The following is a 25,261-nucleotide window of genomic DNA, read 5'->3' as shown; positions in this document are numbered from 1 at the left end:
TTTTTTGAGACAGGGTCTTGCTCTTTCACCCAGGCTGGACTGCAGTGGCATGATTATAGCAGCCTCAAACTCCTGGGCTCAAGCGATCCTCTTGCCTCGGTCTCCTGAGTAGCTGGGTCTGCATGTGTGCAATAGTACACTTGGCTAAGTTTTTTTTTTTTTTTTTTTAGAGATGGAGTCTCACTATTTTGCCCAGACTGGTCTTGAACTCCTGGCCTTGAGTGATCCTCCCACCTCAGCCTTCTGAAGTGCTGGGATTACAGGCATGAGCTACTGTGGCCGGCCTCCATTAGGCTTTAGAAGTTATAATACAATGTTTGAAAAGACTCAGGCTTTCCCACAGGACTCTATTTATATGGTCGAGGAAGGGACGTTTTAGAAAAGGTATTTGAAATCAACTCAATGTATTTGATTTAAACCTTTTTATTTTTAGACATTTTTCTTTAGGCGTTTAATATCTTTTATTGATTCAGTGACCAAATAAGGCAGCATTCACTCAGTTAATAAAGGCACCTCATCAGAAACAAAGTACATAACTGTATTGTACCATCCCTGCCATGAGCCCAGCTGACTCCTCGAGAGCAGGGAGCGTGTCTTAGTGTGTTTAGCAGCACCTCAACTTGCACGTAGGAGCCCTTCTTAGAGGATATTTATTGAATTATCTTCATGGGTCAAAAAATGAAACATAAAAATCCTTTTATTTGTCTCCCACTCACCACTCTGTTTCCCCCTTTCCTCTATTTCCAAGCCTTCATTTAGCAAAAGAACATATACTAGAGGATAACTCCCGGAAAATTCTATAGTGGGCAGAAGACTGTAGTTTTAGAGCTGAAATATTCCAATTTTTTTAAAAGCAGTATGCTTAGGGGAGCATATCTGCTTGGGGCTTGAGTCCTTAAAGAAATGGCTTTGCCCTGGTTGGATCCCATTCCACTCTTGCTCCTCGGGCCTATGCAGTAGGGTGAATGAAGTAGGAATCCTTAGAGCTTGGGTGGGTTGAGAAAGGGATCCTTTGGCTATGATCGTGGAAGCCCGAAAGAGGCTACCAAAGGGGCTTTTGCCCTCATTTTCGGCTTGGACTAGACCCCTGACTTCCACTTAAACACATACACTAGCCTGTCTTCTTCTTTTTCAACTCACAAAAGAATATGGGCTTCTTTGAGCCAGGGTGGCCGAGGGGAATATGAGATAACAACAAGATGGACTTTGGAGTCAAGAGACGTGGTTTTGAGTTCTGTCTTTGCAACTTACTAATTGTGTGATTTTGGCCAGTAATTTTTTTTTTCTCTTTGAGTCAGAAATTTTCATCTGCAAATGGAAAAGAATCTCTCCCAGAGTTAATGGGAAAATTAAATCCTATGAGACAACTTATGTGGAAGCAACTAGCAAAGTGCCTGGTATTTGGGGGATATTTAAACACAGTAGGAAGCAATGATGGCTGGGGAGGAAGAATTTGCCAGTATTTCTCCACAGTTATTCCACTGAATGTTCTTACAGTGGGACGACATGAGCTGTGTGGCCCTGGGTTAGACCTCTTACCTCCCTGGCTCTCAATTTCCCCTCAAAAGGGATTTCTGACTCCAAGGGACAGACTTCTAGAATTTGAGGTTACATGTCAGAGTGTCACTTTCTATAACAGAATAAAGGTTTATTACCTTGTTTCCAAGATGCCATCAATTGTAAGATACACAACTGTTTAAAAACAATTTTGAGAGGGAAGAAAAAAACATAATTATACTAACAGATCCATCAATTGTAAGACATTCTGGTTTCAGAATCATTAAAACGTGAACAAATGTATATCTTGCAATTGAAGAAAACCCATAATAATAATGCTGGCTCCCATTTATCAGGCATCCACTGGGTGCCAGGCACTATAGTTGAGCTGCTTGACTAATTCCTTGGCTTGTTATAATAACCCAGCAAGGCAGATGTTGTCATTTCCACGTCGTGGTTAGGAAACTGAATGTGGAGAGGTTGAGTCACTTTTCCAAGACCACACAACCAGGAAGTAGGGCTTGGATAGCAGGTCTTCTTAATTCCAAGATACTTTCCCTTCTCAGTAGTAGATAGTTCTCCAGGCTAAGCAGTCAGAGATCGGCTCCCTACAGAGCAATGGTTTGTGAATGTGGTACTTTGATTACGTCTTAACTCTTTACAAAGTGACCAGGAAGGACACAGGAAACAAAATCTAATCAATCTCCAAACACCCGCCCTCACAGATAAGGTGTTACAGTCAAGGTGGCTTAGAATCCAGATACAGGGGAACAAAGAAATGAGACTGAGGGTTGGTCCAGCCTGTAGTGGGAGCCCTGACCAGCCACCAGGATTGTTCTGGGCCCATGGGCAATGCAACAAGCTCTTATCCTAGAGGCTACTATTCCTCAAGGTCGCCTATTCCTTTTCCTGATAAAGCAGAAAACTTTTGAGACGAATTCCCTTTTTCTTGTAAACTTTCTTTCTTTCTTTCTTTTTTTTTTTTTTTGCCACCCCACCTCCCCTAAGCTTTCTTAAAGAGGGAACAATGTGCTGACCAATTGTCACGAGCTAGCTAGTGGGCATCTAGTACTGGGACAAGTCATAAATTAACAAATTGGTTTTCTGGTTAGTTAGTCCAAGTTAGTTTCCCTGTGCCTCATTATGGGATTGAATATCTTGCTCTGCAAAGCTGTGGATGTGGCATTTAATCTGATACGATCCTAGTGGCAGATCCTATTGGGACACTCTCAGAAGCATTTCCTGACCCCTGACCTCTGACCAGAAGACTCGTGGCTCTATGCCTGTCTGTCTGTCTGTCTGTCCAGCTATAGTCTTGTGGGGAGAGAGCCAAACCCACATAGCTCTACCTCATCAGATGACAAAAGAACATTCTGCAGCTTTTTGGTAGGGTAGCAGCAGGGATATGGACATAGTTGGGGTGGGGCAGGGCAGAAGGAGGTGGAGGATTGCCCGAAGCATCAGAGATGGCATAAAAGATTCCTCTGTCAACCTAACCAGAAGCAACTCAAGGTGAAGCTGCCGGAGAAGTGTGCTTCTGAGTCTTCCCTCGGGAGAAGGTTCTTTGGACAGAGGCAGAGATAGCACCAGGGTAGAGGTCACCGAGTCTCCACGTGAACGTCAACAGGGCTGAAGGTCACAGTTGCAGGCTGCTGGCTGCTGTTGCCATTTGGGCCCAGGGCAGAAGGGGCAGCTGGCTTGGGGCCCTTGGGCTCCAGCTCCCGCCTCGTCCTCATTTTCCTGTAATGAGATATGCATACATGGTTGAGTCTTTTTCCTCGTTTGCTGCGGGGAAGGGGCTCTGTGACTACAGTTCTGGTGAAGAGAGTAATGTTAATCATCATTAAATCACATTGTTTGGCCGGGTGCGGTGGTTCACGCCTATAATCCTAGCATTCTGGGAGGCCGAGGCGGGTGGATTGTTTGAGCTCAGGAGTGCGAGACCAGCCTGAGCAAGAGCGAGACCCCCGTCTCTACCAAAAACAGAAAGAAATTATATGGACAGCTAAAAATATATAGAGAAAAATTAGCCGGGCATGGTGGCTCGTGCCTGTAGTCCTATCTGCTCGGGAGGCTGAGGCAGGAGGATTGCTTGAGCCCAGGAGTTTGAGGTTGCTGTGAGTGAGGCTGATGCCACGGTACTCTAGCCTGGGTAACGGAGTGAGACTCTGACACACACACACAAAAAAATCACAATTGCTTAATTGCCACCCACAGAACTGGAAGGGACCTAGTCTGCTCTTCAATTTTTTATTTAACTTAGATTAGATGTTTAATTTTATTTGTTCCTATAAATGAATGAGTCAAGTGTCAGATAGGTGGCAATATTAAAGACAAAATGAAGATATTACATTTTTTCTGTTCAGCATTGCAGTGTGCGTTAAATTTTGCAGCCTCATTATGCTTGCTGTTTATTGCTAGGAATATTTAAGAGCTTTTCACATAGTCAAAAAGAGAATGTACTTAAAATGTATATCCTATTTCATTTAATATATCATAAAATTCAATAACTAACAACAATCCTGAATTCTAATGTCTACATGATATTTCATCTTGTTTGACATATAACTCTTTTTTTAAAATTTCAAACGCTCAGAGAAGTTGCACAGATAGTACAATAAATACTGAAATACCCTTGCTGTGGTTTGAATGTGTCCCCTATAAAGCATGTGTTGGAAACTTAATCCCTATTGCAACAGTTTTGGGAGGTGGGGCCTATTGGGGGTGTTTAGGTCATGAGGGCTCCACCTTGGTGAATGGATTAATGCCTATCATAAAAGGACTTGAGGCTGTGAGTTTGATCTCTTGCTTTCTCTCTTCCTTTCTTTGCCCTTCTGCCACAGGATGACAAAGCAAGAAGGCCCTTGCCAGATGCCAGCTCCTCGATCTTGGACTTCCCAGCCTCTAGCACTGTAAGAGATAAATCTCTGTCCTTTATAAATCACCCAGTTTTAGGTATTCGGTTATAGCAGCACAAAACAGCCCAAGACAATCCTTCGGGAAACAATTCACCAATTATTAACAATTTGCTTCATTTGCTTTCTTTTCTCTCCCCTGTACCATTTCCATGCACGCATGTGCGCAGACACACACACACACTTTCTTTAAACTTGTCCACCATCTGTGAGTTAGTTGCAGACATCATGCTACTTCACTCCTAAATACTCCTAAGAACAAGGACATGCTCCAATGTATCTGTAATGCATTTATCACACTTTGAGACTCTTCCGTTTTAAAAATGACAAACTAAAGGCAGGGAGAGGTTCAGTAACTTGCCCAGTTGTGACAAACCAAAGACTGAACCCAGGTCTCTCAATTCCCAGCCCAGGCATCAGTGTAAGTAGGGTGGGGTGAGTGGGGTCTCCATCCAGATTACAACCTAGAAAAGGGCTCAGAGCTCCAGCAACGGTGGAGAGGAATGAAGGGTAGACACTGGGGCTTGATGCCACTTCCTGGTTTGGGACAGACCCAAATTGTAATATCCTAAAGATTTTTAGAAATAATTTTTAATGTTGTTATTATTACATGTAATGGTGGGAGTATTGCCTTTGATACCAGATAGACTGGATTTGAATCCCAACTCTGCCATTTAGGGCTGAGCAACTTTGAGCATGTGACTTAATTTTTCTGTACCTGTTTCCAACATATAAAATTGAGGATAATAGTAGTCCCTACCTTGTGGGGTGGTTGTGAGGATTAAATGAGTCTATACATGTAAAGATCTTAGAACCATGCTTGGCACATGGTATGAGATCAATATATGTTAGCTACCTTTATAAATAATATTCATATTATCATAAAAACAACACATGTTTACTACTCCTTGAAAATAAGGAACATCCCTCTCCCAGCAAAAACACACTAACTTACTAATGAACAAACCCATTGTGCAGACACACTGGTTGTTAACACCTTGCGGCGTTAACCTTCCTTAGGTATGTGTGTGTAAACCACATGTATGATCATAAGGTATATACTCTTTTATAAACTTTGACACTATATTGTACCAGCTTTCCTCATCAATACATACACTTCTACAATAATTCTTTTAAAAAAATGGCTTCCGGGTCTTCTATGATGTGGGTTTTTTTTTTTATAGCCTTTTAGTTTTGATTTCTTCCCTGAAAAGAATAACCTAGCAAAGTTGTGAGTAGAAGGTGACATCACATAAGATTTATTCTTTATGTGATCAAATTATAGTATTTCATTTCCCCTTATTTGGTCCCCGAAAGTGGAGTTGGGGTATGTGTGCTTCCAGTATTTGTCACCTCAAACACTTACGTGGCCGCTGGTGCAACCTACCAGAGTATCTCCCAGAGAAGTGGACTAAAACATTTGTCTATTATCTGTAAATGACGTACAAGTGTTTACCACAGTGCTTAAGGCCATTATCATTGTCATTATCCTTATTACATTTAAAAAATATCTTTCCAAGTGCAAAAATATTCAGTCACTGTAAAGTTCCTGCAGCAGAACAGACTTCAAAAAGGACCCGCAAGGGCCAGAGCATTTGCTAACTGCTCATCGACACTGCCGGGCACACAGCAGGCACCCACAGGTATTAGTTCCCATTTTTCCTGCTGTCACTGAAGGGACCAGACAGTTGCACAGCTCGGGGCATCCCGTACCTGTTGTACATCTTCAGTAGGATCAGAACCACGGCGAAGATGATGATGACAACGACCACGACGGCAGCAACGATGGCTCCAGAACCTACGAGGAGGAGAGGAGCAGAGATGGCGAAGGTGCAAACTGAAATGCAGACTGCGAGAGGGCTGCTATCGTGGCCGCTGTCGTGGCACCTGACAACCCCACTGGGTCAAGGGAAGGAGGAGAGATGGTGACATCGTGGGACACTCACTGCTGACCCCAGGACAGAGTCAGATCTAACGTGGCCGGGCACCCCCTACCCCCAACTGGGCTCGAAGGGCTGTATTCTCAGCACATCATCTGCCACAATTTTGCGTTAGGCCAAGTCCTGTTCTTACAGCCCCAGCACAGCTTCAAACTGCCTCTGTGAAACAGACAAGCAAAATACCGTCCTCTCTTTTTGATAATACAAAGATAACATGATTTTTGGAGATAATTTTGAAAATATAAATACAAGCAGAAAAGGAGGAGGGAGAATGAAGACCTCATTGCCCCAAGAACCACTGATCATCTACATATATACATTCACCAATGTGATCATGTTTATGCATATTAAAATATCTATCATATTTTTTGAATAATTTATTAATACTATGTCTGAAAATCCATTTTCAGGAAACATTCCTAAATATGGAAAAATATGCACTTGACAAGAATGGAGCCATGTTTCATAGACTGGTTTATAACAGCACTCATCTTCCCATGTGATTACATGTTTTTCTTCGTGACTTTTGATGGCTTCATAGTACTCCATTGTTTGGATGTACCATAGTCTGTTCACCAAATACGTTTTGAGAATACTTATGTTGTTCTCAATTTTTCCCTCTTAAAAACGAGGCTATGATGAATGTCCTTGTAGCTTAATGTCTCAGACTCTAATTTCAACATTAGCTCCCAGTGCCAATGTCAAACTCTAATTTTATGTTTAAGATCAACATCCTTGTCAGAATTGGTATTGAAAATATCAAGAACCATAAAAATGTTCATACTTTAAACCAATCTATTTGATTCTGGGAACTTAACGGAATAATCCTAAAACCAGAAAAGGTTATACAAATAAAGATGTTTATTATAATATAACATTATTCATATTCTAAATATGGGAATGGTTAAATAAGGTATGGCAACCTATCCAGTGAAATATTACATAGTAATTAATGGGAACATACAATGATATAAGGTATAGAAAATAAAATATTATATATATCCATATACATGTATATGCTGTGTGTTACAACCATTAAAATATATGCATGTAAACATAATGTTGAGCAAAAAACGTCAGATACAAAAGAGTACACATGGTACTTTTTCCATTTATATAAAGTTCAAAACCATGTAGAACTAATCTATGGTGGTAAAAGTCAGATTAGTGGGTTCCTTGGGAGGGTGGAGGACGGAGAGTGGGAGAGACCCCAGCACCTCTGGGGTAATAGTGGTGGTCTGCTTTTTGATATGGGGCTGGTTGCACCGGTATGTTCACTTTATAAAAGTTTACCCAGCTGTGCACTTATGATATGTGCCCTTTGTGAAGGTAAGTAATGCCTTTATAAAAGGTTTACTTAAAAAACAAACCATGTGCAAATATTCATAGAAAGAAAGATTGGAAGAAAAAAAAGGAGAAGGCAGGGAATCCATCACAGAGCAGCCTGGTTTTTTTGCTTCTTGGGGAGTCTAGTTCAGGATATTTTAACCTCAGCTGGATAATTCTCTGTTGTGGGGAGCCATCCTGTGCATTGTAAGACAATTAGCCTCATCCCAGTTGCAATCTCCCTGTGCCCCCACCCCAGCTGTGACAACCTAAATACCTCTAGACATTTCCAAATGATCCCAGGTGGTAGGGGTGCCAGATACAATACAGGATACCCATTTAAATCAGAATCTCTAACAAATAATGAATAATTTTCAGTATAAATATGTCTCACATATTGTATACTTACACTAAAAAAGTATTCATTGTTTATCTTAAATTCAGATTTAACTAGGTGTCCTGTATTTTTATTTGCTAAATCTAGTAATTCTTATCTAGGAGGGCAAAATTGCCTAGTTGAGAACCACTACTTTCAGTTAAATAAAAACAGAATTATTCTCATCTTGCTGACGGTGATTCCCTCTACCCTGCATTTCCCCTCCTATCTGTTTTGAAACATACCTCAGCAGGCCGCTGGAGGTCTGCCTGCCCAGCAAGGAGAAAGGTAACCCCTGGGACCCTGAGAGCGACCCTTCTGAGTCTCCATGGAAGAGACACATCCTGATATTAATCCAGCCACCTGCCAGCATCATGGCCCAAAGTGTTTGTCAGGGTGGGAAACCCTTCATGTGTGCAGGGAGTCTGGCCCATGCGCAGAGGTACATATGTTACCAACTGAAATGGCTGAAATGGACCCAAACTTCTTATACAATCAGTTGGTTCTCTAAAGAGCTAACCTCAAATTTTTCCTTCTGGGGACCTCTTTTTCTTGGCACGTCTCCCATGACAAACTCTTCCCACCTATATTCATTTACTTCTTCATAAATTGATGTTTTTGCCTTGCAAAAATAGTATGAAAGTAGCTACATTTTTATTTTATTTTATTGTTTTAAAGACAGGGGCTCACTCTGTCACCCAGGCTAGAGTGTAGCAGAGTGATCATAGCTCACTATAACCTCGAACTCTTGGGCTCAAGAGATCCTCCTACCTCAGTCTCCTGAGTAGCTGGGACTACAGGTGCACACCACAACACCTGGCTAATTTTGTTTGTTTTTGTTGAGACCGGGGTCTTGCTATGTTGCCCAGGGCTGCTCTCAAACTCCTGGCCTCAAGCAATCTTCCCACTTCAGCCTCCCAAAGTGCTGGGATTACGGGTATGAGCCACTGCACCCGGCCTGAAAGTAACTACATTTTAAGGTGACCCATTTAGAGATATCTTACAAGAGGTTAAAATTTCCATTGCCCTCTAGACCACAAGACTCCCTAATGAAAACAGCAGTAACAGTAGTAGTAGTAATTAATAATAATAATCATATGCATTAGGTACTTAATATGCACCAGAGGCTATTCTAAGCTCACTATATGGATTATCCCTTATAGTCCTCACAACTACCTATGGTAGTAGCTTCATTAATATCCCTATCTTACAGATAAGGAAACAGGCGCCCAGCAGAGAAGTCATGTGCTCAGGGTCACCCAGTTGGCAAGTGGTAGAACTTGGCCTGCGACCCAGGCACTCTGTCTCCATAGCCCACGCTCTTGACCTTGCACCAGGAGCTGACCGTGACACTTGTCCTGCCATCCCACCCCCGGCCTCCAAGCCAAGGTGACCTTACTCTTATACAGAAAGTCTTCACCCCTGGTGGTCATGTTCAGCGAGAAGAAGGTGGTGTCCCCCAAAGGGGTGGCCGTAGTCATCTTGATCCTAGTGAGAACAAAGAAGAAATTTTGTTTAAAAACAGAGTGAGCCTTATTATTCCTGCACAATGCCACTTTCAGTCTTCATCTGGATGGCTGTAGAATATTCAAGCATGCAGTTTCTCTTGGCAGCAAGTACATATAAGGCCCATTACTAGATACTATGGGGGAATTAAAAATAATACCTGACATTTGTAAGGAACTTTGTTTTTCAAAGCAGTTTACATCCATTCAACAATATTTACTCAAGTCCTTCTGTGTTTCGTATAAAATATCTAAATCGATCTTCCAGGAGGCTGGTGAGGCCAGTTATTGTTGCCATTTTACTGATGAAACTTAAGGCCTCAAAGCTACAGGGAACCCCAAATTTAGCTAGAAGAATTTAACCCACATGTCTACCTCCCGTTCTAGTGGGCCTTTGTCCATCCTGAAACAATGCCTGAAATGGTGTTTCTGCTTGCAAAAGTTGTATTCATCTAATGAGACCAAAAAAAGATGAAAAATTAACAGTGATTATTAAGCAGTCAGTGACATGTGCCATTGGGCTGCGAAGAACCATTTCGTGGAAGAGAGACATTGGAATAGGCCTGGAAGGAGGGCACGGTTTGGGAGTGAGAGCAGTGGGCACAGAGGCCAGGGGGCATCAAGCCCTCAAGGGGACGGGAGCGAATGCAAGTTGAGCAGCCACCGAGTGTCAGGAGCCTTCACACACTGCATCATCTTGGTTAATCTTCTCGGTCGCCAGGAAGCAGTTACCATGCACATCTTGCTGCTGAGCATGCCGAGCTCAGTGGCTGAGTGACCAAACCCATAGAGCTAGGTAGAGGTACAGCCTGGGCCCAAGCACACTGTCCGAGAGTACAACGTATCCTTTTCCCCTGATACGCTAGGAACCCAAATCCACAATGTACATCCTATACTGTTACACTTGGGGGGCATGGAAGGAGGTGCGCAGTTAACGTGATGTCACGCCACCAGAAAGGTGTTGAGATCCTCCACCAAGAATTATGTTCTAAGCACAATGATATTATACATAATTGATCAAGAAAAGCAGGGAGACAAACCAGGTTTTGCCCCATTATTTCAGAGTGGCACTTTGACAATTCGGAGGCCCAGGAAGGATCTGCATCGAGAGAATGATAGAGGCCTATTTGTAATCCTAAGAAGCCACAAGTCCTCCATGCAGCTGTCTACTGGAGAAGAGAGAGTCCATACATTTAAAAAATATTTATGCATAAATTTATTTTTTTAAGTAAATACGTTTTAAATTATGAATACGAATACAATACGAACCCATGTACCTACCAGTCAGATGTAACAAATGTTTACAGTCATATTTCCTTCAGCTCTTCTTTTTTTTTTTTTTTTTTTGAGGCAGAGTCCTGCTCTGTCACCCTGGCTAGAGTGCCATGGCATCAGCCTAGCTCACAGCAACCTCAAACTCCTGGGCTCAAGCAATCCTCCTGCCTCAGCCTCCCAAGCAGCTGGACTACAGACATGTGCCCACCATGCCTGGCTAGTTTTTTCTATATATTTTTAGTTGTCCAGCTAATTTCTTTCTATTTTTTTAGTAGAGACGGGGTCTTGCTCTTGCTCAGGCTGGTCTCGAACTCCTGAGCTCAAATGATCCTCCCGCCTTGGCCTCCCAAGTGCTAGGATTATAGGCATGAGCCACCACGCCCAGCCTCAGCTCTTCTTATAAGAAAAAAAAATTCGGATGCAGTTTCAGTCCCTGTTATGTTCTGCCTCAATCCCATTCCTTCCTCCCTCAAAGTAACCACTACCTTGACCATTAGTGTGTATTCTCATCCAAGTTTTAAAATGTTTATTACATATGTATATATCCATAAACATTGCGTATGTTGTGGTTCTGCGTATCTATGAAGCAAATACCAATCCAGCACCTGTGCAGCGACTGACATGCTGGGACTGCACGGGTGAAATGGAGGAGACAAACTGCTGCCTTGGGAAGCTCACATTCTAGTGAGGGTGATAGATTATAGATTTGATCACGTCATTCTTGCAATCAAAACACAGTCGTCTCCCCCTGCCCACGCTTCTGTATCTGGTAGTGAAAGCCCTTCCCTGGCTGTTCCCACCCTGTCTCCAGCCTCTCATCTGCTCACACCAAACTCTGCCAAATTGCTGTGACAATGGGACGCTCCTCCCTCCCCCATCATACCTGGTGCTGCTGTCCCCGGGCTGGCTGCTGCCCCAGGCTTTGGCCTTCCCGGTCCACACAGTCAGCCTCTCCGGAGAGTCCCTGTCTATGAGTTGCAGCTGTCCTGCCCTCCCAGCTCTGATGGAAACAGGGCTCAGCACCCCACTTGAGACATCCACTGGGGTCAGGCCATCTGCTCCCAGACTGGGGGCTCTGGAGGCTGTGGCCTTCCCTGGGGTCTCACAGCCTCAGAATGGCCCTCTGTGGCCTGGCCCCGTTCATCCATAGCATGGGCTCTGCCTTCACGTTCTCTGCCCTCCTTTGAGTCTGCGGCCCTGCTTAACCCTCCCCTGCTCATGTCTGTCCCTCCTCGCAAAGACCAGATCCTCAGGACTTCCGTGACTCAGGCTCCTGCCAGGAACCCTGTGTGGCTCTGCCTGACCTCCTGGTACCTGCCAATCCATCTCCCTGCCTGGGCTTCCTGCCCCCCCGACCGCCTGAAACCGGCCTAGGCCAGCTACGCTTCACTGCTCTCCCCGCAAATGAACACACCCTCTAAGACTCAGCCCAGTCACCCCCTCAGGAAGCCCCGCCCCCCCCCCAGACAGAATTAACGACTGTTCTCTACCCTCCGCAGCAGCCTCTGCAAAGAAACACCACCACAGCAGGTGTCTGGCAGTAACGTTGCAGGTTCATTGTCAGGCCCTTGGGGGCAGAGGTCTTGTTCTTCATATCCTTCTACCTCCCTTAGGTAAAGTGTCTGGGCCTTTGCGCCTTCGCCAGTGGAAAGACTGGAGCGAGCAGTCGGCAGTCGCATCTCTCCCTGCTTCATTTGCTCATCCGAGAAATGAGCAGCCTTTCCCCCAGGGAGCTGAGGGTGAGCGGCAAGGTGTGGAAAGTGCTTTTAAGTGCTCAATAAATGGTGGCTGTAAGTATCATAGTGAGGATTAGTAAATATTTGCTGAACTAAATTAGAGACTGGGGGATATGGAGCTCTAAACAAGGAAAAGTTCTTTCTATAGAAATAAGCATGGACAAATATGAGAATTCGGAATGAAAGTCTTCCCACCCCTACACTCCCCACCTCTGCTCTCAAGGAGAGAGACCCACCCCCCACATACCACTGTCCATCCCAGCACAGGGATCCCACATGAACAGCGCCTTGGTGCACATGCGCCCGAGCCTTCTGCTCCTGTCCCCACCAATATCAAGCTAAGCAGACTCACCCGTGAGGCTTTCTTACAATTCTTTTTAAAAACAGAAAAGAGATACAAATAAATGGCCACTGATCAGAGGTCACTTAGTGAGAGAGAATGGTGGCACAATCACTGGATAACCCAAACCCTACCCATGACACGTTTGCCATTAAAACAGCGTGCACAAAAATGACAGAGGCCACCACCTGAGTGCCTGCCATGTGCCAAGACCTTGGGTCGGGCATTTTCTAGCCACGCCCTAATTTAATCAGCAAAATGCCACGTAAGGTAGGTTTTCTTTTCCCCTTGTTTCAAATGAGGACCCCAAGACTTGGCAACATAAAGCTAACGCTCTGTGCTCACATGGCCCAAAGCTGTAGAGCTGGTGTTTGCATGTCCTTCCCACTGCACCCCACTGCCCCCAACACGCACCTGGTGGGGTCCATGACCAGTCACTGCAAGAACAGGCATGCACACGTGCGCACACACACATACTGACCGGTAATGCCGCCACTTAAGGCCACCAGGTCACAGGCTCCTCTGCAGGTGGAGCACCTCTGCGCCTCTTCAGAGGTGATCTGCGGGGTACCGAGTTCCAGGTGCAGACTGCCTTTCGGATGGGCCCAGTTACTCTTCCTTCTGAAAGAACAGTGAGTCATCTAGAGCTCTCAATTCCAGCTCTGTTCCTGCTACATCAGAGAAGGTGGGAGGGAGGGTGGTGGAACATCGATGGCCAAGGATGTGGGTGTTTTCATCTGTGGGGCCCTAGCAATTGTTGTTAACCAAGTGAGGTCCAGTAGGGAGATCTTAGTACCAAATACGCCTATGACCAGGACCCCTGGCCATAGAAAATGCAGAGAATATAGGGAGGGTGAGGTCAGCTTTCACTGCCAGAGGTTAACTTAATAATAATAATATACTACGTGTCAGGCACTGTACTCAGTGCTTTATGTTTGACATTTCATTTAATCCTTATACCTATCCAGTAAGAAGGGCACAATCACTGTGTTGATTCTACAGATGAGGAAACTGAGGCTCAAAGCAGAGAAGAAACCAACCTAAATTCACAAGGCTAATATGAAGGCCATGCTAGGATTCAAGCCAGGGTCTGCCCAACTTCACAGCCCTTTTCCAAAAACCCTCACCAGGTTGCCTCCCAGACGCACCAGGTACAGGTGGCCTAGCATTGGGGGCCCAGGTCAAAGTGGGGCTTTCATGAGAAAACCCACACGGACTGGGGTTCAGCAGACAGAGCCAGAGCCCTTGCCCTGAGCCCCAACCCTGACTCCTACCTGACTAGTCCCTGCCCTTGGCCAAACACTGAACCTCTGTCTTCAGCCAAGCCTCAGTCACATTTACAGAATTTACAAGGAACTGTTGTTCCCTCGCGTTGTTTGCAATGGCCCTGTGTGGGAGGTCAGTTTGGGAAGTGACGGAGGGTCATGGCACACTTCTTTCTGACTAGCTCTCGGTCAAGTGTAAGAGCTGAATCTGGAAGATAAATGCTGCCTGACAACACCTGTGCAAAATATCTCCTCTACTGCTCTGCCCCAGGGGTACCCCCTTTCCTTCTGCGTTCCAAGTTCCTCCCTGGATGAGACAACAAAGACATGACCAGCCCTGGCAGACCCCTCCTCAAAGGTAACCCATGAAAGCCACCAAAACATTGGGATTGATGTCTCCCGATCATCTGAGAGAAGGGAGATTCAGCATGACTTGATCTCCTCCACAGACAAGCGCCTCACTACTCCCAAGCAGCCCCTTGAGTTATCGGGATGTTTTAATAGTCAGAAAATTGACCTTGTGGTTGGCGCCTTGTAACTTTTACTCCTTGGTCCAAATTCCCTTCCCACAAAGGTAAATCTGCTACTTTTCCCACATGACAACCTGTCAGGATTAAAGGCACTTCTGTGTGTGAAAGGTCAGGGACGGAACAGTTAGGGCAGCTGGGACCAGCACATCCATTTTACCCCCCACCAACAGGGGTGACAGCAGTTGACTGTAGGTTGGTAAATGTCTGTGGAACCCAACCTGTTTCCAAGCAGAGGAGCTTTCTGCCCTTGAAAACAGCAATTGTGTGTTCTCTGGTGATTTACTTCTCCAGGGTAAATATCCTCAGCCCCTTCAAACAAGCCTTAGGGTGATGGTGTCCCTCCTGGGTCTCTCATTCCTCTGTGTGTCATTGTCTCCCTTAAGGACAGCACCCAAAACTGGACAGGTGACTCCAGAGGAGCCTGAAATGTTCAAAATGACAGTTTTCTTGACACTGATCAGACAGGAGCCTGAACTCTACTACTTACTGGCTGTGCGGCCTTGGTCAACTTTCTTTACCTCCTGGTCTTCTGATCTGTAAAACAGGAATTATAACAGTCACAACTCCATAGGGTGGTTGTGAGAATTAAATGAGATGAAGCGTATAATATATTCAGCACAGTGGCTCTGCACAGAATCTATTGATGTTACACTGGATTAATGCAAACGCATAGCTCATTAGCCTCCCAGGCAGCCAAGCACATGGCTCGTAGACACCCTAGTGATAGACACCCCCAGTTCAGACTTACTCGTACACTTGTTTATGGTCAGTCAAAGCCCTAGGACCAGCAAGTGAAGGGGCTTTATAAACTGCAAAGTGCTATGGAAATACCAGGCAGCGGCAGCAGCACTGAGTGGTGACAATATTATGATGGCCAGTAATGACTTCATTCTGCACTTGTGCAAATGACTTTTTGAAATTAAGTGCAGGACTTTGTATTGATCCCAGTGAACTTTGACCTTGCTGATTTGGGCCCTGAGGAGAGAAATTTCAGCTCCTCCTGAGTGGCTGTTGAGAATGCTTGACAGGGTTGGGACGTAGCACATGTCTAGGAGCTCGTGACCCAGCAAGGCCTTTGGGGTCGGGCAGACCTGCATTTTAACTTCAACTGCACCTCTGAGCAGCTGGACAAATTGAGCCACTTCTCGAGGCCTCAGTGTTTTCATTCATAAAACAGGGATAGCACCCCTATCTCGTGGGGTTGTGAGAGTAAATGAGATGCCGTAATTGCCCTGCAGAGCCCTGGTGCGTGGCGGGTGATCAGTTTCTGCCCATTTGCAGCCCCTCTTCTCCTCCCCTCTGTCTCCAGTCTGTGTTCTCCCTGCTCTTCTTGGAGCTCCAGTCCCTGTTCTCCGTCTGGTCAAGCGTTGGCCGCACTTGGTTAAACTCAGGTATGAACAGGGAGGTCTGGGAGCCAGACCGTGAAGCGCGGCGTCACCAGGGGATCTGGACAGGGCTCACCAGGATCTCTGGAGGGTCCGACCTTCCTCTTCATCTCCATCGAGACCAGAGACAGAGACAACAGCGAAACACCCACAAGGAGCCAAACAGTCCCGATGGGACTGGGGGGCACAGGGACTGCTGGCTGGGTGGGGAGGGGCAAGCTACAGATTCACAACTTGGGGTGAGAATCAGCAGCCCGGGATTCCCTTTGCCACTCACTTGCCACACAACCTCAGAAAGTCCCCTCCCCTCCCTGGACCTTGGTTTTCCTCTCTGTAAAATGGCCCAGTTTGGAGATCATCTCTAAGGGCCTTTCGGGCCTGTGGTTCTATTACAGAGAACAGTTGTTCATAGCTTAACTCAAGAACCAGCTTCTTCCAGAAGCTTGTCCTTCCTTGTAGATACTGACTCAGGGGATGTTGGGAGAGAGAAGTCAGCGTGAGCCACAGTGGCCTGTGGCTTTGGAAGTCTGGGTTGTAGGCCCACCACATCTGTGAAGTCTTACTAACCCACTCAGGCAAATGATGGCTCCAATGTCCCTTGTTTCTCTGATTTTTGTAGCCCACATTGTAAGGAAAGGGGACTCCAAGACCTTCCAACACAAGACCTGTAAATAAAATAAGCTCCATGTACTAAGAGTTACAGATAGAAACCCCAGATGAAAGTGGTCACAAGGCAGATTTTGCTAGTGCCAAAAGGGCGGCACAGGCAGTGCCAGGAGCCAGTGGGAGGAAGAGACCTGTGGGTGTCACGGTTGAGACTGACCGAGAGCTGGAATGTGACCCGTGGCTTCCATTTGCCCCTCAGTCTTTGGGCCCAAGCCAAGGTCCAGCTCTCGAGAGTCCTCCAACCACATATGAGCCCCCACATAAATCTCTGGTGTGCCGTGGTCCCAGGGGGCAGGGGAGGGACGCACAGGGTTAAAGAGTTCATGCCCCTCAGTGAATATGTCGGAGGATAATAATTCTGCCCTGCCATGAGCCAGGAAGGGAAGGGGGCTATCCTCCAAGGAGACACTGACGAGTGCCAGGCACTGTGCTTTCACACGTTTGCTCATTTAATCAATACAAACACGCAAGTCGTTTCATCTCCATTTTGCTGATAGGAAATGGAGGCTCAGAGAGGTTAAGTGACTTGCCCCAAATCTCACAGGAAGTGGAGGAGCTGAGTCTCAAACTCAGGTCTTCTACCTCCAAACGACCCACGGCTGCCAAGCTGCCCAGGAGGCGAGTGATAGTCCTGGGGACACTCTGAGGGTCAGTGGCCCTGCTGGGGAAGGACTCTGCTCCCTGTTCTTTCTACCTGTTGATATTTTGAGCTCAAGAGGTACAACCAGGTCTTAGAGTATGGCAGGGTTTCTCATCTTTGGCACTTTAATATTTGGGCCAGATGATTCTTTGTTGCAGAGGCTGTCCTGTGCGTCATAGGATATTTAGCAGCATCCTTGGCCTCCACTTGCTAGATGCCAGTAGCATCCCCTAGTTGTGACGACCAAACACGTCTCCACTCATTTCCAAATGTCCTCTGGGAGACAAAATGGCCTGTATTTGAGAACCACTAGAGTAGAGCTATTAGGCCTGTCTTGTGACAGTTTCCTATCCCCTTCATCCAAGCAGGTCTAGACAAGAAGGAAAAGGTCCAGTCTGTTCTTACATCTGTGGATAAACAACCAATAGTGAGGATGATGATGATGATGGCAATAACCGCAAACTCAATAGCTACCATCTCTCAAGTGCTTACCATGTGCCAGTTAGCATGCTAAGCACTTTATATATTTTTTCTCACATTTATTATCCCTATTTCACAGATGAAGGAACTGAGGCTCAGAGAGGTTAGGTAACTTCCGAGTGCTAATACATGGCAAAGCAAAGATAGAATAGTTTTCTATCGCTGCTGTTTACCACATTTCTGCAAATTTAGTGGCTTACAATAACACACATTCATTTTTTTACAGTTCTGGAGGTCAGAAGTCTAAAGTTGGTCTTAGTGGGCTACAGTCAAAGTGCTGGCAGGGCTGGACGCCTTCGAGAGGCTCTAGGGGAGAATTGTGTCCTTGCCTTTTCCAGAGTCTGCAAACCGCCTGCATTCCCAGCTCATCTTCCTCCACCGTCAGACCAGCTGTGTGGCATCTTCTCTCTCTCTGATCTCTGCCTCCCTCTCGTAAGGACCTTTACGATGACACTGGCCCACTGGGTAATCCAGCACATTCTCCCCACCTCGAGATCCTTAACTCAATCCCATCTGCAAAGTTCTTTTGCCACGTAAACTAACACATTCCCAGGTTTCAGGGATTAGGATGTGGACATCTTTGGAAAGCCATTAGCCTCCATTAAGATTTGGAATCTTACTGTCTGGTCCCAGGTTTGTGCTCTGAACCTGCTCCTGCCTCCCCTACACTGTCTAAACACAGACACACACCAGAGACCAGGCACCGTGGGGACACTGAGGTGGGTCAGTTATGTCCAGGCGGTGGCAGGCACCAGCACCGCATCAGCAGGGAGTCCGTGGGAAGGGCGGTGAGAGAGGGGAAGAGAAAGAGTCCTGGAGCCAGTGGGTCGGCTGGGACAGGGACACGGGGAGGGGGCTCTCAGGAGGCAACTGGGCAGGCCTGATCCCCTCCCTGCTGAGCAGCCGGTTTCACGTAAGTCCCAGCACCCACCTCCAACTTAAGTTCAAATGCAACTACAGCTCGTCCCGTCCTGAAGGACCGTCCCAGCCCAGCCCCTGCCAGCCAGAATTCTGTCCCATCTGTGGGATTTATTTGCCCAGTTAACTCATAACCATTCTCAATTTTTCCTTTCCAAATCTCCTCCCTGCCAAGGGCTTCGAAGGTCTTTAGTCTTGTAAAGACTTCAGTCTTGTAAAGTTCTGCTAAAGTAGACCTTGTACTTTTACCTGCTCCCTGGCCAGTTCTGACTTGCAAGGATGACTTTCACTATCTGGCCCCTCCACAAGCCCCAGGAATCCCTTTACAGACTAGGGGAGCCACACTGAGTTGGGCTCTCTTCCCCCAGACAGGAAGAGCCTTTGACTTCTTCCAGAGGCTCAGCTCCGGCCTGCACAGCAAGAACCTGCCTTTTAGCCGGATCCCCGGGCAGTTCATACGCTCATATGTCTCATATGCACAGCTTTGGACACTTAACCTGCCAAAGGCTAATCTCTGGCTGAAAATGGGTCTGAGAGGAGGGCTAAACCCTGCACTGTGGGGCTAACCCACCCTTTACCCCCAGGCTTAGCACCTGGCTGAAACTCCAGAGCCCAGAGCAGGCTCCGGGGAAACCGTCCAGCCTAAGGAACCAGACCTACAGATCCTGACTTCATGGAATCCGCCAGTGAAATGACTGCATTCTGCCCAATCGGCCTTTGAGAGGTCTCTACTTGACAAGCCCTGTCCCCACCCTGAGAGTTTCCAATGAGCTCCCCAACCCTCCCTCTGCCCCGTGGGCTTTTTAGTGCCTTACTCTTACATAGGAACAGATAGCTATCAAGGATCACCAATGGACCCTTGGAAGGAGAAAAGCCTCAAACATGACAAACACGCGGCAGAAAAACCAAATGAACAGATGGAGGCATTTAAAGCAAACAGAGACACTACTACAGAGAGCAGAAAAAAAACTTCAGTGTCCTCCGGGAGCTAAGAAATTGCATCTATAAAACTAAGAACAGGATGCCATAAGAAAGAACAAGGACATCTGGGAGCATGTGAGGCTTCAAAAACACCCACCCTGTCCCATGCACCTTTCCCCAGGAAGTTCTGGAAGATGTGCCCGCAGACGTGGGGGGCGGCCCAGCAGGAGGAGGGCTGGGGAGAGGGCAGGGGCTCCCGCTGGAAGGATCTGGGGGTGCCCAGGGCGGTGCTGCATGGGGCACAGTCTGGGGGCAACCAGCCTGACTTAGGGGATGGAGGGCAGGGGGATTCCTCCAGCCAAGGAAAAAAATGAAATCAGTAGATTGTCTGATGTGTTTGTCTACACTGAAAGGAGATCTACTCTTCTGTTGGAGAGTTTGGGGGATGAACTTATGACAGACAACTAAGCTCCTCCAAAAGTCTTGGGGAGTAAAACTCCCCCTTTCACTCCACCCCCCACCTCCCCCACCCCCTCTCTCAGCACCTCCTACACCCTCTGTGGTGGCCCTGGAAGCAGCTCCTTGTCATCCCAGGATTCTATGGAATCCAGTCTGAAAAATCCTGAGTCCACTGCCCTCTCCATTACGAACAGGGAAACTGAGGGCCTGGGAGGCTGGGCCCCCCCAGGGTACGCAGAGAAAGGAAGGTTCATTGGTAGTTTATTGGGATGTTTTCAAGAGCTCCTTTCTGATTCGTTCAAAATAAGATCCGTAGCAGCAACAGTGAGAACCAAACCACCCCCAAAGGAACCATGGCTGGGAAGCGACACGGGAGACCCCACTGGGCCCACCTATCTCCCCCTTAGCTTCCTTCCAACCCCTGCTGTTGTAACCACATTAAGTTTCTCAAAAGCATGAACTGAGGTTTCCGAGTCACTTCTAATTGCCACCTGTTAGCACCAAGAATATGCATAGTACATGTTAATTGAGTTTTGCACACTGTGGACAAGGCAACTGAAAACTTCTGGGGAAAAAAATTGGGGGTGGGAGCACGGGGGAAAATGCAAACCCGAACAGCACCAGCAATCGCCTTGGACCAGCTGCTCTGACTTCCACCGCTCCCTTAAAAAAATTGTTTAAGAACCAAGGCCAGTGCCTTCCTACACACTCCAAAAATCTGAGTTTATTCCCAATAAACCTTTCAGTGGTCTCGCTTTGATCCTCTGCCTCTTCTTCCGCCTTTTCCAAGGGCCTGGCTAACCTCAAAGTGTTTGTCATTAACGAGTTAAGGATGAAAACTCTCTTGGGAGCATCTGCGTTTTAACACGGAATTCTAGGAAACCTAGTGCTCTGCAATCTTAACATGTGACAGTCCTTGAGCCTCCAGCTCCTGGTCTGTGGCCCTCACCTACCTAACAGGGCCACCTTGGAAGCCCCGACAGGGAGGCCTGACGTGGGGGGCGAGAACCTGGGCTGGGGTTAGGAGTCCTGGGTTCTACTCTCACCCCTGTTACTTACTTGGTGTGTGACCCCGGGCCAGTTACTTGTTCTGCCTGGACTGCAGTTTGCTCTCCTGCAAAATGAACCGCGGGGACCCAATGCCCTCCCTTTCGGGCGCCTTCCATCTTGTGCTACTTCCAGCCTCCAGCTTGGTCCCAGACAGAGAGTCCCTCACCCTCCCCAAGGCTTGTTTGCCTCCCACGCCCTCCTTTCCAGAAGGAGCAGCCCTCCCCTTTCCTGCCCAAGCCGGGGCCTGGCAGGCACTGGACTCCAGAGAGGACAGGAGGTGGGGAAACAATCCCAGCCGTTCAAGCTGCCCGCGGTGAGGGCTGGCCAGCCGCCAGTCACAATAGGCCCAGGCACAGAGGGGCGTTTGTCTGGGGACCACAGTGTCATTTAAACTTACACTCTCGCCTTGGTCCACCGCCGCCTCTCTTTGCTCCCCACCCTCCCGGGCGGTGGCACGGCCAGCACCCAGCTTTGTTAGGAGGTGGGATGTGGATGTGTAGACCCGAGCAGCCCTTCCATGGGCTGGAGAACCCCACAGAAGAAGGGAGGTGGGGACAGACAGGGGAGCTGCATGTGTGCGGAGGTGGAGGATGGCCAGGGTGAGGCAGAGGGAGGAGGCACTGGGCAGGGAGGGAGGGCAGGAAAGGCTTTGGACAGGGCAGGGGGGCCGTGCAGAGGGTCGGGAGGGGGCGAGTTCCCGGCTCCTTCCCTGACCAGCTAAGTGCCCGTGGGCAAGGTACTTCCTTCCCCTTTCCAGGCCTCAGTTTCCTCAGCTGTAAAATGGGGTGAAGATCCTGCCCTTAAGCTGTGAGGATTAAATTAAACAAAATGATGAACTTGCCAATACCCAGCATGGCATAGTGAAGACGGCAAGGGTTTGGATCTAGAGGGACCCGGGCGCCAATCCTACCTCTGCCACCTCTACCCTCACTGTTGTGGACAAATGACTTACGCTCTGTGAGCCTCAGTTTCCCCACAGTACTGGACACTGATTGAAAGTACCCAGCCCAACACACGTGTTTGAACAGTGGGTCAGGGCTGCGTTATGCGTTTTGTAGGCCCCTCCCACCATAATACATTTTCATGGGCTCTAAAAATTGTATTTTCTTCCAGTATGAGGGGAAAAAAGGGAAACATTTTCTTTACCCTAACTGTTCTTCCCCCACCCCTCTAATTTTAGGAGAAATTAAAACCCCTTCAGGGGTCCGTAGAAGTATTGTGGGACTCGTCTCCTGTGCCTGGTGGCCCTGTTTATTGCTCAGGGCTCTCTCATCTCCTGGGTGTGCTGCGCCCCTCTGCTAAAGCATCACCATGGATCTCAGAGTCCTGGGACGCTGAATTAGTGAGGGTTCTGCAGAGGCAGAACCAATAGGATGTGGATGTAGATATAGGAGAGGGGATTTTTTAGTGGAATTGGCTCACGCGACTGTGGTGGCCGAGAAGTCCCATGACTGGCCATCTGCAAGCTGAAGACCCTGGGAGGCTGGTCGTGTGGCTCAGTCCAAATTCGAAGGCCTGAGAACCTGGTGGGCCGCTGGAGTCCAGAGACCAGGGAGCCTGGAGCTCTGTTGTCCAACGCAGGAGACGAGTGTGTCCCAGCTCCCGGAGATGGACTGACACATTTGCCTTTTCCCCATTTCTGTTCCCTCTGGGTCCCCAGTAGATTGGATGGTGCCCACCCATGCTGAGGGCAGACCTTCCCCTTGTGCACTCCGACTCACATGCTAGTCTCTGGAAACACCCTTGCAGACACACCTCACAACAATGCTTTACCAGGTTTCTATGTATTACTTAAGCCAGTCAAGTTGACACCTAAAATCACAAACACTGATGCTTCACACCACAAAGAGCTGAATTCAGGGGTCCCTGTTTGTACCAAACCTCCAAGTTTCAATGTGGTGTGATCCCTGTCCCCGGAAGCTAATGGGGCCCAGGAGAACCTCAGGTGTGGAGGCTGGGAGAAGCCAGGTGTGCCCCATAGCCGGGTGCCCAGGTGTGTGAGCTGGGCCCAGCTTTCACAGCACTGGGGTGGGATGGGGGCACTCATCACTCACAGTCATAATTGCTCCCTTTGGGGACTTCTGTGCCAGCCACTGTGCTTGGGGCTCCATGTTCACAGTCCCACTGAACCCTCGTCATACCCCATTCTGCTCTATGCCCAAAGAGACTGTAACTCAGAGAGGCCCAGTAACTCGCCCAAAGTCACAGAGCTACCAGGGTGGGACTGGGACACAGTCTTCTGCTTCCCAAACAAGGGGCCTTCCTGCCCTGCCCCTCCTGGAAGTGTCGGAGGGAACGTGGAAGAGACTTTAGGGTGTGCAGAACGTGCAGGGTAAGTGCGAGTCAGGTCCGGGAAATGCACAAATGAGCAGGAAAGAGGTTCAGGGAAGGAAGTAGTGGTGTGCCAGGGCCTTTGTGTGCTGTTGGGGGTGAGTGCGCTGAGCAGGGTGGTGGAGAAGGGAGAGGGGAGGCGGGCGTGGAAGCAAGTGTGCCTCTGTGGGCTGCTGTGTCCTAAATGGGCCGGGGTAGGGGGAGCCCGGCCAGGTGCGGCTGTTGCTAAACACACTAGCAGATACTTCACTTCCTCACTGAGCTGCCCAGAGCCTCGTCTGTTTACCCACAGACCACAGCAGACGCCGAGCTCAGCCCACACCTGCCCCATTCAGGGCCCACTCGCCGCCCCTGCAAGAGCAGCTCAGAGTCACAGAGGAAGGAGGCTGATGGCGGGGCGGGGGCCTCAGGCTTGATGTGCACCTAAGGAGGGAAGATCCTCTCTGGGGACAAGGAGCCCATCTCCACCTCCAAATCACACCACAGACGGGAGGCCCTCAGGGTGAAGGGTCCACCCAGAGTGGAGAGGATGGAAAAGCCCTCTCCAATCAAAACCCATCAGCTGCACAGCCACCCCAGAGAACTTTCTAGAAATAAATCTGTCCATGCCCACCTCTGCCTAGACCTTTGATGGCCTTTCATCAGCTAAGATGAATGAAGCGCAGACTCCTTAGCAGGGCTTTCACCACCCAGCAGCATCCAGAGCTGTGCTTTCCAATATGGTGGCCACATGTGCCCACTGAGCCCTTGAAATGTGGCTGCTCTGAGAAGTTGAGATGTTGAGATGTCTGGGATGTTGACATGTATTTTAAGTGTAAAATACCACGGGATTACGAAGACTTAGTACAAAATAAAAGAATATAAAATACCTCATTAATAATTTTTTCTATTGATTACATGTGGAAATGGTAATATTTGGGATATATTGAGTTAAATAAAATATCAAATTTAGCCTTTAGTTTCTTTTTTACTTTTTTCATGTGACTATTAAAGAAGATAAAATTGCATATGTGGCTCACATTATATTAGGCAACACTACTCCTGTTCAGGCTTATTTCTAGAATGACTTCCTAACTCTGTCTGCCTGGCGAACTCCTATGTATACTTCAAAACTTAAACCCTCAAACACTTCAAAAACTGATGCCGAAAGTTTCAGTTAAAAATGAATAAAAGGGCCAGGTGCGGTGGCTCACACCTGTAATCCTAGCACTCTGGGAGGCCGAGGCGGGTGGATCACTCAAGGTCAGGAGTTCGAGACCAGCCTGAGCAAGAGCAAGACCCCGTCTCTACTACTAAAAATAGAAAGAAATTATCTGGCCAACTAAAAAATATATATATAAAAAAAAAATTAGCCGGGCATGGTGGCGCATGCCTGTAGTCCCAGCTACTCGGGAGGCTGAGGCAGTAAGATCGCTTAAGCCCAGGAGTTTGAGGTTGCTGTGAGCTAGGCTGACGCCACCGCACTCACTCTAGCCAGGGCAACAAAGTGACACTCTGTCTCAAAAAAAAAAAAAAAAAAGAAAGAATAAAAGCTACCTCATGAAGCTTGTTCACCACCATCCGCACTCTCTGCTAGGATTCTGAACTACCAAATATATGATGTATGCAATTTTATTATTGTGTCAGTTTAAACGTCACCACCCTGTTTAAGGTTTTCCTTTCCCCCCACCCTGGGAATTCTGTCTCACTTACCCTCCCTAACTTTC

General features: G+C 47.5%; 1 protein-coding gene across 6 annotated transcripts in view; it reads right to left on the bottom strand.

Annotated features, from left to right (window-relative positions):
* Positions 1-455: 455 nt before the first annotated feature.
* NCMAP (non-compact myelin associated protein) overlaps positions 456-25,261 on the bottom strand; it is a 146,343-nt gene continuing 121,537 nt past the window's right edge. For 2 of the 6 annotated variants that reach the window (XM_069479560.1, XM_069479557.1), the window contains exons 2-5: positions 13,392-13,531; positions 9,454-9,542; positions 6,126-6,210; positions 456-3,237 (exon numbers count right to left, since the gene is read on the bottom strand). In XM_069479560.1, coding sequence (XP_069335661.1) covers positions 3,096-3,237; positions 6,126-6,210; positions 9,454-9,535 — 309 coding nt within the window. In that variant the 5' untranslated portion in view covers positions 9,536-9,542; positions 13,392-13,531 and the 3' untranslated portion in view covers positions 456-3,095. Of the gene's footprint in view, positions 3,238-6,125; positions 6,211-9,453; positions 9,543-13,391; positions 13,532-15,192; positions 15,240-16,657; positions 16,756-25,261 lie in introns of those variants that run through there. The other 4 variants (XM_069479558.1, XM_069479556.1, XM_069479559.1 and 1 more) reach the window with 4 other exon arrangements.

This window comes from Eulemur rufifrons, chromosome 8 (genome assembly GCF_041146395.1).
Source record: "Eulemur rufifrons isolate Redbay chromosome 8, OSU_ERuf_1, whole genome shotgun sequence".
Taxonomy (NCBI): Eukaryota; Metazoa; Chordata; class Mammalia; order Primates; family Lemuridae; genus Eulemur; species Eulemur rufifrons.
This window is presented reverse-complemented; position numbering and strand designations above follow the sequence as displayed.